The sequence below is a fragment of the Panthera onca genome, chromosome F2 (genome assembly GCF_046562875.1).
Source record: "Panthera onca isolate mPanOnc1 chromosome F2, mPanOnc1 haplotype 2, whole genome shotgun sequence".
In the NCBI taxonomy this organism is placed as follows: Eukaryota; Metazoa; Chordata; class Mammalia; order Carnivora; family Felidae; genus Panthera; species Panthera onca.
Window position 1 is genome coordinate 16506506 of NC_138356.1, and position 16244 is coordinate 16522749.

The following is a 16244-nucleotide window of genomic DNA, read 5'->3' on the forward strand; positions in this document are numbered from 1 at the left end:
TGATAATATATATTAACTACCACTACTGCCCTTACCTTTTATAAAATATATTGGCATCGGATTTCTCAAAAAAAAAAAGAGAATAAAAATCAAGGCAAAGCAGAGCAACATTTTCAAGAATCTCAAGAAAACAAAAGGTGAGCCATGGATCCAGTCCAGCTGTCCTTTAAGTATTAAAGTTACAGAAAAAGGGTTTTAAACATGAAAGAAGTCAAGGAATATTTGAGCCTTTCTTGAGCAATCTACTAGACAATGAGCTTAAACCAAGAGATGACCAGAAAAGTTTTGCAAAAGGACAATGAGCATTTTCTATATTTAACTGTGGATCTAAGTTTAAAACAAAGGTGGGAAAGAGAATGAAAGAACACATCAATGTTTGACAAAGCAGGAATAATCCAACTTCAAAAAAAAAAAGGAGTCACCTGAAACTAATGTAACATTATGTGTTAAATATACTCAAACAATTTTTTAAAAAAAGGACAAGGGAGAAGAAAAGACTAAAGTAGAAAAAGTTTAGTGACTATGGAACACATAACAGGTGGGAATCAAAAAATTACCATTAAAACTAACAATCAAGATAGTGGAAGTTTAAATAAGAAAACAGACAACTTAGAATATTTTTTAAAAGTATAAGTACAAGAGCAACCACTGTTAACAGTAAAACAAACCATTTTAAGTATGAGAAGAAATTTTCAAAGTAAGGATCACCTGGGTGGCTTAGTCAGTTAAGCTTCTGATTCTTGATTTCAGCTTTGGTCATGGTCTCATGGCGTGTGAGATCGAGCCCTGCATTGGACTCCATGCTGAACGTGGAGCCTGTTTGGGATTCTCTCTCTCCCTCTCTCTCTGTCCCTTCTCTACTTGTGTGCTCTCTCTCAAAATAAATAAATAAACTCTAAATTAAAAAAAAAAAAAGAAATTTTCATAGTAAAAGAAAACCTCATGCAGAGAAAAAAACACAACTACTGCAACACAACATACACAGTAACTATCACAAAAATGAATGAAGATTAAATATATCAATCACTCAATATAAATGGACTTAGTTCACCAAGTAAAACAAAAAGATTTTCCATTTGGCTCAAAAAAACAAAACACAACTAAAACAAAGTGATTCAGAAATAAAGGAATGGGCAAATGTTGACCAGGCAAATAGAAACAATGAGAACAGGGCTTGCATACTGATCAAACAAAGTAAGGGGTGCCTACGTGGCTCAGTTAGTTGAGCATCTGACTCTTGATTTCAGCTCAGGTCATGGGATCAAGCCCTGCACTACGCTCCGTGCTGAGCATGGAACCTGCTTAAGACTCCCTCGCGTGCTCTCTCTCTCTCTCTCTCCCCCACTTGTGCTCTCTAAAATAAAATGAACATTAAATAAATAAATGAAATGAAAGAAATTTTAACTACTTTTTAAAAAGAACACAGAAACAAGAAGCAAAAACCACATAAGGAAATAAAGAACACAAAGCAATAAAGCACAAACTTTTCACCCAAGATTTTAGCAAGAAGAATAGACCATTGTTTATTATGGCACTGTTTCAAAATCTAGGATTTTAGGAAGTTCTCCAGATGAAATGAGATATTTTAAAGTTGAGATGCCACATTTTATTGAAGCAGCTTTTACTTATAGTATATTTCATACTAGATATTCACAAGCACTTTTATAAAATGCATCTTATAGCAGAACTATTACTCCTAAAATACAAATTACAATGTCCTATAAATACCAATACAAATTGTCTTAACCTGATTTAGATGTTCTCCTGAGTCAACATTTTGAAAACTTTCTCCAAAAAAGGAATCCAAAACTAAAAAATAAAATGTAAAAAGGTTCTAACCTCTAATGAAATGTTATTTATGGAAGAGATTAAAATTAAACATAATGCCAGATTTATTCTCAATGACAGAGAACTGAAAGTAATAGTGACTTTGGAGTCAATTCAACTATCAATCCATAAGCATCAATAAACACAAGGAAACCTGCTGTTAAATAAATGTTAAAATCTCAGCAAAATTCTGTAACAAAACATAAGACAGTGATTAAGGCTCAAAATTTTAGTATGCAGAATTTCTCCTAGTTTATAAAACATTTTTCTCAGCTTCCCGTGTGAAGAATAATGTCCACTTTCCACACCTACTTTTGAGGTTTGGTTTCCCTTTCAATCACTGCCAAGTGAAAGGTTTCCCTTCAGTCAATAGAGCAGCATATTATGTTCCATGGGTCTTTCTGGAATATGGGGAGATTTTTACACTTCCTTAGTTGCAGAGTTCCATAGAATCATAGCTAAAACTCTCCCTAACTCAGTACTCCCAAACAGAAATACTGATTGGAATCACATCCTAACTGGCTGGCTTTCATGGGACAACCATATCAAAGAAAGCAGTTAGGGTATATAATATAAATCTCTTGTGCTATGGCTTACCAAAGTGATCTATATAATAATGGGATGCCAATTCGTTCATAAACTAGTTAAGTTAGGATATCAATAGATCAGACATCTGTATATAGTAACACACATGACACAATGCAAAATGTCTAAAGAACACACATTTACCAAAGCAGTTATGCATATAAAACTCACCCTACCATATATGAGAATTTTTCATTCTGATTTAAAAAAAAATTTTTTTTAATGTTTATTTATTTTTGAGAGACAGAGAGTGCGAGTGGGGGAGGGGCAGAGAGCGAGAAGGAGACACAGAATCTGAAACAGGCTCCAGGTTCTGAGCTGTCAGCATAGAGCCTGACACGGGGCTCGAACCCACAGACCGCAAGATCATGGCCTCAGCCAAAGTCAGATGCTTAACTGACTGAGCCACCCAGGTGCCCCACGTTCTGATTTTTAATAAAGGTACCCAAAAGAACCAAGTAGATGAAAAGATAAGAAAAATGCCTGACCAACCTAATTTCCTAAAAGAAAATCAAGTCCATGCCATGAGACAGTTCATAAGTTAAACATGCTGAGCCAAAACCTGATTCCAATACTTCTCTAATACTTCACAGTCTTAATGTTTATGAGCCAAAACTCAGTTTTTATTAACCTTCTAAAAACATTCAAATATAGCAATAAATTTCTAAGATGATCACCACACTGTCCGAAAAAAACACACTTTGAGTTATAAAACTAAGTCACTGTGGCAGCCAAGGAGATACACTGCATGGATCTCCCTTTAAGAAAGAAGCTTGCTTGGGGCTCCTGGGTGGCTCAATTGGTTAAGCTAAGTGTATGACTTCAGCTCAGGTCACGATCTCACGGTTTGTGGGTTTGAGCCCCGCATCAGGCTCTGTGCCGACAGCTCAGAGCTTGGATCCTGCTTCAGATTCTGTGTCTCCCTCTCTCTCTGCCCCTCCCTGGCTCGCACTCTCTCTCTCTCTCTCTCAAAAATGAATAAACATTAAATAAAAGAAAAGAAAAGAAAAGAAAAGAAAAGAAAAGAAAAGAAAAGAAAAGAAAAGAAAAGAAAAAAGAAAAGAAGCTTGCTTGCCCTTTGGGTGCAGAAAGTGGAGTAGCAGCTGTCATTGCTTTGAGATCCATCACACCATTCAAGCTTTTATACCAAGGCCTGGCTCTTCACAGGCAGTCCCCAGCCAATGAGCAGTGGGGACACTAGGTGGCCATTTCTGCCCAGTGCAAGTCTCATTCACAGGGCAATCCTTGCTGTGAGCTCCCCTTTGAGTTGACTATTAGATCTGCACTGCAATCTGAGACTCTCCTTGCCTCACTCGGTTTCCTCTCCATTATCCTTTTACAGATGACAGATCCGCACTGAAGTCTAAAGACTGGAGTCTAATCCTGCTTCATCCTCCTCTATCTTTACAGGCCTTACCCCACAACAAACCTCTTCCATTTCTAACTCCATTTCAAGATCTCTTTTCCTGATGATAAGCCAAGATAATGACCTGAATGGACACACCACTTCTCTTACAAAAATATAAGTAGTCTCCCTACTATTTTATAAATGTCTCTCTCACATATACACACACACACATATACACATATCTACCAGAACATTAGCCAATCAAAAAACATTGTTTTACAGGTTTAATCTATGCAACCTCTAAAACTTGCTCTAAATCTTTAAAGTTCAGATTTAAAGTACATTTTAACATATTAACATTAAATTTTTTCATGGAATTTCTTACATTTAAATAATTTTTACCACATAAATTTTCAACTTCAATAACTATACCTGTTAAAGGACAACACAATCTTAAGTTCATCATATGAATAAAACTGCACTACAGAAGCATCCATGCTATGCTTTCCAAAAGAGCTAATATGCCAGTAAAAATAGTTAATTTATATGGGGGTGCCTGGGTGACTCAGTCAGTTTTGTGTCTCACTGGCTCAGGTCATGATCTTGTGGTTCAAGAGTTGAAGCCCTCCATTGTGCTCGATGCTGACAGCAGGGAGCCCGCTTCGCATTCTCTTTTCCCCTCTCTCTGCCCCTCTCCCGCTTGGCTCTTGCTCTCTCTTGCTCTCCCTCTCTCTCTCCCAAAAGTAAACATTTAAAACAAAATTGTTACCTATATGGCATTGAAGCATACTAGAAACAATAATGAAACCTTTTATTTTATACAACTTTTTAGGATATACAAAACGTTTCTACATATATTATCCATTAGATCATTAGATCCTCAATCACTTTGCAGGTGTTACTATAGGCTTTAGATAAGGAAACTTAGGGTCAAAGAGATTGTCTCAAGTAAGAACTAGAATCCAGATTTTTGCTGGTGGAATTGACCTCAAATCATAGAGATAATTAACACAATTGATACAGTTAATACTTTCTATTACTTATTCCTAACTGATCACTTCAATAAAAACAAGAAAAAAACTTCAGCCTCTATCTGGTCATTATCAAAGATCAAGGCACCACAGAACTATCCTATCAGGCAGCTGACCCCATAAGAACAAATATTTTAGAGATTTCTGAAAAATAAGATTAATAAAATAAAGTTTATCCAGAAGCTAAGAACACCAAGAAAAAAAGCACACTGTCTTGGAAGTCAGTTTCGATGATTCTTCACTGATATAATTTAACCATTTAGCATTTGGGAATTACAGAACTTTTGTGAGCACTCGAGCCAAAGAAACTCCAAGATTTCTTTCTTGTGGTCACTTACAGTGGATATTTATTATTCTTGACCCTTTTATGCCCTAGAATGCTGTGGGGGTTTCCATGGTGAATCTATGCATAAGCTAAACCATCAGATGTGTCAAAGATGCAATGTGAGATTAGGTTTGCACTAGAACTGTGATGTGAACAGGACACTTACAACTAATGAATTCTTTCAAGGTGAGGTGGAAGGTTGTAAATGGAGACTTCATATCCCACCCTTGCAGCTCAGAAGCTAGCTGTGACTGAGACTGATGTGGGGAGCTGCATCAGACCTTGCAAGAAACTAAAGGTGAATACAGACTCTGAAATGGCACCCAAAACCTTTTAAAATAAATAGAAAATTTTTAAGAAGTATGAAAAAAAGACGCAGTTGGGCAGGTGGGTGGGGAGCAAGGGTTTAAAGAGTAACAACTTCTGTATTGTTGTAAAATACCTCATCTGTATACCTTGTACTGGAACACTTTATTTCTCAGTACTGCATGGCAGGAAATGGAATGCCAATAGAAGACAGTTGTGTTGGTGATTACTCACTTTAAATCAGATAAATTAAATGGTTACCCTTCATAGTTTTAAAGGCAGTCATGTCTAGTAGAAGATCAAAATACAAAGTAAACTAAGATTAAGCCTCAGAAGCATAGCTTTTTTGCTTTCAGACAAAGTGGAAATATCAAAACACTTAATCTTCAGTTCCTAGTCTTCTAACAGGAAATCGGCAAAGACTAAGAAAGGAACAAAACCAGACACTCCCAGGGGCAAGAGAGCTGAAGGACTACAGATAAGTAACATGGACTCTTTGTATCTTCCTCACCCATAAAATTGTTATCTGCCAAATCTATCTCAAAAAGTTTTAAGTAACATAAAAAGATAATGGATGTGAAAACCATAGTAAGCTGAAAGGTGCAATTAAAAACCACCCATTTGCTAAAATTCAAATACCTCTAAGTCTCTGAGAAATGTCTTAATAATGCTCAGAAAATCTTATCAAAAGCCCTTTTTTGCCATGATACTGACAAAGTTTTTTTGTTTTTTTTTTTAATTTAAATTTTAGTTAACATACAGTATTGTTTTCAGGAGAATTTAGTGATTCATCACTTACATACAACACCCACGGCTCATCACAACAAGTGCCCTCCTTAATACCCATCACCCTTCTAGCATATCCCGCACCCACCTGCCTCCATCAACCCTGTTTGTTCTCTATAGTTAAGTCTCTTATGGTTTGTTTCCCTCCCCCCTTTTTCCCCACCTTCCCACATGAGTGAAATCATATGGTATCTGTCTTTCTGATTGACTTATTTCACTTATATATTTTAGCTTCATTCACGCTGTTGCAAATGGCATGATTTCATTCTTTTTGATGGCTGAGTAATATTCCCTTATATGGTATATATATGCCTATACATACATATATATACACATACATATACATATATACATACATACATATATATACATATATACTTATTATATATATATATATACACACACACACATCTTTGTCTATTCCTGATGGTTCTTTTGAGTAAGACAGGGATGAAGTAGCAAAAGAACTTTGTAAGGTACTATAATACTGCTTACTTTCAAATGTGATTAGTAACCTATGTTGCTTTGTTTACATATACCTCACAAAACTTAAAGGTAGGATTTTCTCTTTTTAAAAATATGATTCATAAGAACCATGTTTATCAACATTTTAAATAAAATTTGAGCATTTTCATAAATACTATTAATATCAATGTTTAAGAATAATCAGAAGACTGACAATCAGAACACTCCTAGACATAAAACCCATAAAAGTATGCCTTCATATTAGAATAAAAATTTCAGTGAAATGATGTATTACATTTCACTGTATATTACAACATACATTTAACAGGAAGATCCATTTTTCCACTGCCTTAGGAGACACCATCTATTGTACTTACTTCTGTATAACATTTTGCAAGCTTAACATCATCCCCAGTTCTCCTTTCATCTTCTCTCTGTTAGCTCGGCATTCTGCCAAGTACCGAAGAGCCTACAGCAAAAACAGTAACAGGTTAATTTACAACTCCAGACTATTCAAAACTAAACTCATTACTAACTTACTGCAAGAGGAAAAAGATGAAAAATAAGTTTTTGTTTTTTGAATCAATTGGTTTTGAAGTATTTAGAAACTCTTCTTTAAATGCGATGATCACAGCAGACCCCTAGGGAAGAAATGATCCTTTTAGCTAAAGTATCTGAATCTGCTCTTTGAAATAATGGTCCCTAACTTACCTGTAAGTCAAAATTAGGTTGTTCTGGCTTTATTTTCACCACTTCATCTTGACAGAGATATATGAAACCACATTCCATTTATTAATTTTAGGGAGTAGTCTCAATAGCTACCATTTCCCCCTAGATGCTTTTTACATATTAATTAAAATAAACTGCTGAGCGAGACAAAACATAAAAATACCTTTACAGAATGAACTGCTTCTAATTTTACAATTCACCTTTAAAGTGTCCTTTTTTATTGAAAAACAAAAGATGAATTCACAGATTTCTACTTTGTCAAGTTTTACTTTTCTAGGGTGCTTTTCTCTTAAAATTTAAAGTATATTTTGGGGGCACCTGGGTGGCTCAGTTGGTTAAGCGTCCAACTTCGGCTTAGGTCATGATCTCGCGGTTTGTGAGTTCAAGCCCCATGTCGGGCTCTGTGCTGACAGCTCAGAGCCTGGAGCCTGCTTCACATTCTGTGTCTCCCTCTCTCTCTGTCCCTCCCCTGCTCTCACTCTCTGTCTCTCAATAATAAATAAATGTTAAAAAAAGTATAGTTTTCAAGTATTTCACATGCTGGTTCTCTAAGGATTTCATTTAGCTGTTCTACAGACCTCCTAATCTCTCATCACTTACCGAATACTTTGGTACCAGATTTTTAGGAATACATCTGTGATCTGTGAACTACACCATCCACAACTCTGCCATCTCAGCCTGCTGACCTTCACATTTGCTACTGGTCCTCTGTACTACATTTCCCAAGTGCCTGGTGATTACTGAAAATGGTACTATCTACGAAATCTCCTATTCTTTCTGCAACTCCTCCCAACCTTGACATTCACTTCAGTCTATAAAGGATTAACTGCCATGGGAACTGACCACCATCCACAAAAAGCCAATAGGACAACATATATTAAACACACTGAACAAGAGGTGGCATAGGACTGTAACCCCTGAGAGAAGAGAAATATGAGGGGGGCCCGGTAAGTGCCCCACCTTACTGCTTTGGAGGCAGTTTTCAGACTAGCACAGGGAGGGGGAACCCAAATGGAGCCCAGGGGTCTTGCTGGGTTAAGGATGCAGATATCAGAGGCGGGGAGGTTAGGATGGTGCAGCATAATAACAATCAATATTTGGTCTTTGTCCAGTCCCTGGTGCAGAGCTCCTAAAAACCCCTGGAATTTTCTGAATGATAGCAGTTTCTTTTGTTATTCCTAAAGCAGCCCTTTTGATCACACCTGGGTTTATGTAAAAGAAGTGAGGTAGGCTGAGGCCCCAAGATAGCCTCAGAATGGGGCTGGTCACTAGTAAGACCAAGAGATTAGAGGCTGAACTTTCAGCCCCACCCACTGACTGGGAGTAGGAAGGTGCTGAAGATTAAGCTCTTGAACAGGGGCACCTGAGTGGCTCAGTTGGTTGAGCGTTTGACTCTTGATTTTTCTGCTCAGGTCATGATGTCAGTTTCATGAGTTTCAGCCCTGCATAGGGTCTGTGCTGATAGCATAGTGCCTGCCTGAGATTCACCCCCTCTCTCTGCCCCTCCCCTGCTCACACACTCTCTCTCAAAATAAGTAAACTTAAAAAACAAATTTAACTCTTGAACAAGGAGATTCAGAATTTCTGAATTGGTGAATACAACCATCTGCCAGGAACATCCCAACTCCACAGGGACAAACGTTACCGCCCTCAGGACCCTTCCGGACCTTGCCCCATGTACCTATTCATTTGTACCCTTTACAATAAGCTGGTAAATGTAAGCCAAGTGGCTTCTGGAGCTCTGGAGCCATTCTAGTAAATTATCAAACCTGAGGAGGGGGACACCGGAACACCTAATTTATAGCTGTTCAGTCAGAAATACAGGTGACCTGATACTGGCAACTGGCCTTTGAAGTGAATGTAGTCTTGTGGGAGTGAGCCTTAAATTGAGGGAGTTTGACATTTAACTCCAACTGGGTAGTTTCAGAATTGAATTGAACTGAATTGAATTGCTGGACACCGAGCCGGTGTCCGCACGGAAATAGAATTGGCTGGTGTCAGAAAACACCCCAGGTGGCTAGAATTTGCAGAACAGAATAGGAGAGAAGAGGGATCTGACCAGGATGGGGGAAAAAAATCAATAGAAAGAGACCAAGATGTGACAGAGATGGAATTAGAAAATAAGGGCATTAAAACAGCTATTGTAAATATGCTCCATATGCTCAAGGATGAGTAGGAAAACATGAGTGTGATGAGGAAAGAAATGGAAGATATTAAAAATCCCCAAATGTAACTTCTAGAGGACAAAAACATAATACCTGAAATGAAAACAACCCTGAATGGGTTAAGAGATTAGACACTACAGAAAAAAAGATCAGTGAACTTAAAATATAGCGATAGGAACTATCCAAAATGAAGCACAGAGAGGGAAAAGACTTAAAAGGAAAAAAAAAAAAAACCAGCAGCGCAACAATGACCTGTAGGACAACTTGAAGTACCTAACATACGGAGTGAGGAGGCATTAAAAAAACCCTGAAATTACAATGGATGACAATTTCCCCAAATTAATAAAAACTATAAAACCACAGACCCAACCAAGCAACTCAACAAATCCCACAAGAACAAAACCAAGACACAAAGGCGACCATCCATATCAAGCACATCATAATCATTTGCTGAAAAACAGTAATAAAGTCACCAAAAAAAGCCAGAAAAAAGAATTATGTAGAGAGGAACAAAGAATCATAGCAGTGTTATTAGAAATCATATGAAACAAGAGTATAGCTAATAAGCCAATAGTGAAGATAAATTTTAAAAACCACCACACCTGCTCTTCAACTTCAGTGGGAACTTGCACCCATGTATCCCCCCTCCTACTTTCTCTCTAGCTCTGTCCCTCCATGACTTGACTTCCCTTCCTGTTCAGCCTGGCATCTACAGTCTATCATTTCAACCACTCTCTTGCCAAAATCCTAAACTCCCTTTGCTAGCCTTCTGTGTAACTTACCTGGCCAAAAATCAACCCTGAACAAATCTGACTCTTTGGCTCTCAGGGCCTGTAGTGGCCTGAAGGAGGTGAAAAGGGATTTTGTGAGCTGTAAGCATCTTACCAATCCAGTGTCACCAAACTAGTCAGGACCTCAAAACTGCTGAACAATCCCACCTTTCTCCTCAGTCAGCAACCTGTCCCATTTTCTGTAGCAACTCTCAGGGCCTCCTCTTCAAACCTCTTCCACTCTGGCACCCCCTAGCCTCCTTCTTCTTTTTTAGCCCCCAGCCTTCCAAATTTAAATAGGTCCAAGTCTAGTCCACCAAAAAAAAACAAAACAAAAAAAAACCACTTCTTCCTTCTACCCCAAGTCCCTATCTGGAGACCTATCCCAAGACCTATCTGGTGTTGGTCTTATCCTTATTGCTCTCTCTTATCCTTATTGCTATTCATATTGAAATAAAACCAATCTAGGGACCATGCAAACTTTCCCATTTGTTACTAATGTTCACTTGTCAATGTCTGTCTTGCCTATTAAACTTCACTCTATGAAGGTAAAACAGAAAATCTGTATTATGAAGTTTGATTTTTGAAAGGGAAAATGCATATATTATTGCTCTGTACGAACTTGTGAAATTAGACTAAATGGGTCTCTAGGTAAAGGGCAAGGAGTTTGTGGGGCACCTGGGGGGCTCAATCGGTTAAGCAACTGACTCTTGGTTTCAGCTCAGGTCATGATCTCACAGTTGGTGAGTTCCAGCCCCATGTTGGGCTCTGCATTGACAGCGTGGTCCTGCCTGGGATTTGTCTCCCTCTCTCTCTGCTCCTCCCCTGCTCACTCTCTATCTCTCTCTCAGAAAAAAAGGGGAGGAGGGCAAGGAGTTTAAGATTTATTTTACAATAATCTTCTTTTTTAAACACTTTTGTTATGATTTTTTAAAAAAAAATTTTAAGTCTATATTTATTTTGAGAGAGAGAGAGCAAGCAGGGGAGGGGGAGAGAGAGATACAGAATCCCGAGTCAGCTCCGCACTGTCATATGTTTATGGTTGATTTGTTCAAATCAGAATCTAAAAATCAGGTCCACATATTACCCTTGGCTGATCTGTCTCTTCAGTCACTTAAAAAAAAAAAAGTTTGTTTATTTATTTATTTTGAGAGAGAAAGAGAGAGCATGAGTGGGGGAGGAGCAGAGAGGAGAGAGAGAATCCTAAGCGTGGCTCCATCCCACAAATAGTGAGATCGTGACCTGAGCTGAAACCAAGAGTTGGACATTTAACTGACTAGCCACCCAGGCTAAATCACTTTTAATCTTTAACAGTTACCACTATTCCTCTCCTCCAGCCAACTGCCTTTCTTTTTAATGCCATTTACTGTTCACACAACCAGATTATCTGTCCTCGAGAAATGATCACATTCTGGACTTGCCTGATTGCAATGTTCTTTCACATTTCTCTAGCTCCTGCATTTCTCATAACACAGTAGTTCCTTCTACGCTATCAGCCATGATCCTATATGTTTTTCTCTGGTCTTCCCCTTTCCTTACCTTTCCCTCCCATCTTATGCTAAAATAAGTGCTATGTCCATCGACTGAGAAGCAGATAAGGAGAATGTGGCATTCCCCTACAATGGAGTATTATTTGGCCAGTACTATTATATGCTACAATGTAGATGAACCTTGGGAACAGTGAAAGAAGCCAGTCACAAAACCCACATATTCTATGATTCCATTTATGTAAAAAATATATAGGCATTTTTGCCCAAATAGGCAAATATATATACAGTAGCTACTTAGGAAAGGGCTTGGGGGGCGGGGAGCAATAGGTAGAGGAGTTTCTTTCTGAGGTGATGAAAATGTTGTAAAACGGGACTATAGTGATGGCTGTGCAACTCTGTGAATACATTAAAAACCAATGAATGGTACACTTTAAATAAGTGACTTGTATGGCATGTGATTCAGACCTTAATAAAGGTATTACAAGACAAAAAAAACCCCAAACAGTAAGTTTCCTCTTCATGTGTCTATCCATACTGATATAATCCTCAAGATTTCTTGTTAAGCGAAAGAAGGAAGTTGCAGAACATTTCATGCATATGATATGCTACCATTTGTGTCAAAGGTACATAATGTTTGCGTATATAGAAATACAGACTTACTATTTGCTCTATAGTCAATTTTAAGTTTTTTACCACATCATCTAACATTTTCAAGTTCTCCTGAATTGCAAAATTGTAACACCAAGACTGAAATTACTACAGGCAACTTACCAGCAAAGCCGAGTGGACAACAGGGGGGTTGGGATGGTCCATAAATAAAATAAGGCCAGGCAGACATCCCTGATCCTGAACAATGGCTCTTCTATTTAATGGATCTGCTGCTAGATCCCGTAGCTGGTTAACTACCGAGAGAGCATCAGGTTCTTCATTCATGGTGGAGGAGGAAGAATTCATCTTCTATGCCGTACACATGAACAAAATCTTCTTAAATTCTGTAGAAATGGTTTGCAAAATTAGCTCAAGGCTGCTGAGGTATATTATGGCATTTGTTAAATAATCAAGATCACAACACCCTTAGAAAGAAACAGATGAATCTAAATCACACAAAAACTTGAGAATTGGCAATCCCACAGTTTAAGTAAAATGAACATAAGAAGCTAACTAAAAACAAAAAAAAAAAAAAATCAAGTTATTTATGTGTGCACAATGTTTAAAGAACATATGTCATCTTCAATATTCCAATAAATTCCGTTTAGCAATACATATTTTAACACTAAAGTCACAATAAACAAGATCTTTACAGTTCAAGCTCACGACCTTCACTATACTTCTCCAATCATACCACTGCTAGCGCTATTTTCCTCTAGAACATTTCTGGAGCCTAAAACAAGTGCCTCAGGGAAAGGTGGCTAGCTGAAAGCTTTTTTTCTTATTTATCTATGAACAAAACCCAGCATACTGGATTTACAAAAGATAAAATCCCCTAGGAAAAAGGAGTCAAAGAAACCTGTGAACAAAAAAGCCTCACCCTGTGTCTGAGGCCCCAGGAGTTGGGGAGACCATGGTGAAGCTGAACTGAATCTAAGCACACCTGTGCCACACTTGGAAGAATGACACAGAATTTGAGGTACTTCACTTGACAGATAAGGAAACAGTCACAGAGAAGTTAAATAATTTGCCCCAGGTGACAAAAGTACAGAAGTGGGCTAAAATCTTATCTCCTAAACTAATCAGGTCTTTCCACTTTCCATACAGTTCTTTTAAATTCAAAAACTTTTTCCCACAAAAATAAACAGAGTATTTTAGAAAATACAACATGCTAAACGTACAAAAGTCAAAGAAAAAAATATCAAGAAATAATAGTCATATATGCAGAAAGTTAAAAATAACTTCCATTAAGCAAGTTACACAGTATATTCCTTATCAGTAAGAATATAAAGGTGTAAATACTTTCCACAAATCAATCAGTATGTTTATTTTTTTTTTTAATATCTATTTTTGAGAGGGAGAGCTAAAGCAGGGGAGAGGCAGACAGCAGAAAGCCCAATGGGGGGCTTGAACCCATGAATCACAAGATTGTGACGTGAGCTGAAGTCAGATGCTTAACCAACTGAGCCACCCATACGTCCCAATCAGTATGTTTAATTCCAATTTCAAAAACAGTAACAAGTAGGGCGGGAGAGGAGGGATAAAATTTTTCTCTAATTCCAAAAAGGCTATTAAAGATTATTTGGGGGGGGGGGGGGAGGTAATAAAGCAGAGTTAGCCTTACCATTTGTTGAAATATACAAAGCTATAAATAAAGGGGGGGGGGGGCACAGAGCAGTAGAGAGATACTTCTCCCAGGAAAGCTACTTATATACATTCAGTATAAGAAAGTGGGCTCTCAGAGAGTCAGACCAAGGCTCCACTACTTGGTAAACCTGATTTCTGGCAAATCCTTTATTCTGTCTCAGTTTCTTCATCTATAAAATAGGGCTAATCATAGCAGCTACCAAATGGTGTACTATCTAAATAAAATAATACACAGAAAAGGGTTTAGACTGGTGCCTGACACTGTAAATGCTCAATAAGTAACAGTTTTAAGTTACGTGGAGCCAAAAAAATCCATCAAAAATAGTAAGATTACTCAATAAATGGTGTTGGAATGACTTCTGAGCAATTTAAAACCACAGCTAAGCAAGCTTTAATTCATACCACATGGCAAAAAGAAATCACTAAATATACATTAAATTTTTTAAGTATGCAAGCAAATGCAAAATTAAAGGACTCAGAAAATAGGGCTTTAGCAAAATAGTATTTGGCAGGTTATTTTCAAAAAATGAAAGTATTATTGTTACTATGGCAATTAAAAAAGGATTCAGAAAAAAAGCAATAGACTGAACACACAGATAAGACTAACACGTTTGGGGGCATGTTGCCTCTTAGGTGCCTCTATAGAGATTGGCATCCTGAATATCCCTGTTTATAAACCAGCTCACCATTGAGCTTTATGTGCTGTTACCAGTATGAATCTTATCCAAAACTGGAACCTGAAGAACCAATTACTGGCTGAAAGGCCTAAGACCCAATCCCATTTAAGAACCAAATACTCTGGATGAGGTCCCTTTGCAGGACCTTAGAACAGGAGAGCTCCATTCTTATTTAAGAAGTTGTTTGAGGGGTGCCTGGGTGTCTTAGTCGGTTAAGCAGATGACTTCCGCTCAGGTCATGATTTCACAGTTCCTGGGTTCAAACCCCGTATCGGGCTCTGTGCTGACAGTTCAGAGCCTGGAGCCTGCTTCAGATTCTGTGACCCCTTTCTCTCTGCTCTTCCACTACTTGCTTTCTGTCTGTCTCTCTCTCTCTCTCTCTCTCTCTCAAAAATAAACATTAAAAAAAAAAAAAAGGCATTAGTTAACTATTTAGTGGGAATGATTCTGAAAAAGTTATGGCCTTTCCTGTTCCTGAGAGATGAATAAAAGTCAAAACATTTAAAACTTTCAATCTTCAGAGCCCACAGACCAGGAGAGCGCTCAAATCAGGATCAGCCAAGGAAAGGATCAGGAATACCACAAGGCACCAAAAATCCAGACATAACAGAGGCAGAAATTGTAGTCAAGCACTGCATTTCTTATGGCACTTAACTGAAGGGAAGAAAGGTAGACAGAGCTATGATTTCTCCCCCAACTTAGAAGGGTTTTTATAAAACTTCAAGAGAGAATTCCTCAGGGTTAAAGTTCATTTTTCTTTCCTTATTTAATATTGCCAATATCAAGTTACTCTGAGAATTGCCTGAATCCTGCTAAATGATCAATATTTTTGTGTATTGCAGAATTCACATAGCAGCTTTTGCAAGATAGCTATGAACAGCTAAGAAAATGGAAACAGATAAGTTAGAACTTTAACCCCAATTCATGTATTAGATACATTTAGTTTTTCTATATTAACTGTATCATTTTCACACAGGCTGTTTGATAAAAATGTTAGCCTTCATAGGCTGGAAAGTGTTTTTTAAAGGATATATTTTGGTATTCATTCTATCCTACCCTCTCTTATTCCCAAATTTGGCAGATCTCAAAATAATTTTTAAATAACCCTTTAAATATACTGATCTGAACAATTTTATAGCAACCTATGACCCATAATGTAAGTTAAAAATTCTCTTCCTTTCTTCTACAAAGAGTACCGTATTAAGTTCAAAAGAAAATAAGCTTGCTTTCTAGTTGCATTTTTCATTTAAAATACCAATGCCAAGAAATGTGGACCCGGATAGCCTACATCAGAATAAACTGGGATTATCATTAAGATGCAGATTCCAAGGCCCATACCCAGCCCTCACCAGGAATCCTTGGAGGCAGGACCCAAAAGCATCATTCCAGGTGATTCCTGGTACAAATAAAAGCAATTAACACTTTACAGTGGTTGATAAGTACAT

General features: G+C 37.7%; 1 protein-coding gene across 1 annotated transcript in view; it reads right to left on the reverse strand.

Moving 5' to 3' along the window:
- ARMC1 (armadillo repeat containing 1) overlaps window positions 1–16244 on the reverse strand; it is a 41848-nt gene that overhangs the window by 23553 nt on the left and 2051 nt on the right. The window contains exons 2-3 of the mRNA XM_078441882.1: window positions 12599–12819; window positions 7051–7142 (exon numbers count right to left, since the gene is read on the reverse strand). Coding sequence (XP_078298008.1) covers window positions 7051–7142; window positions 12599–12781 — 275 coding nt within the window. The 5' untranslated portion in view covers window positions 12782–12819. The remainder of the gene's footprint in view (window positions 1–7050; window positions 7143–12598; window positions 12820–16244) is intronic.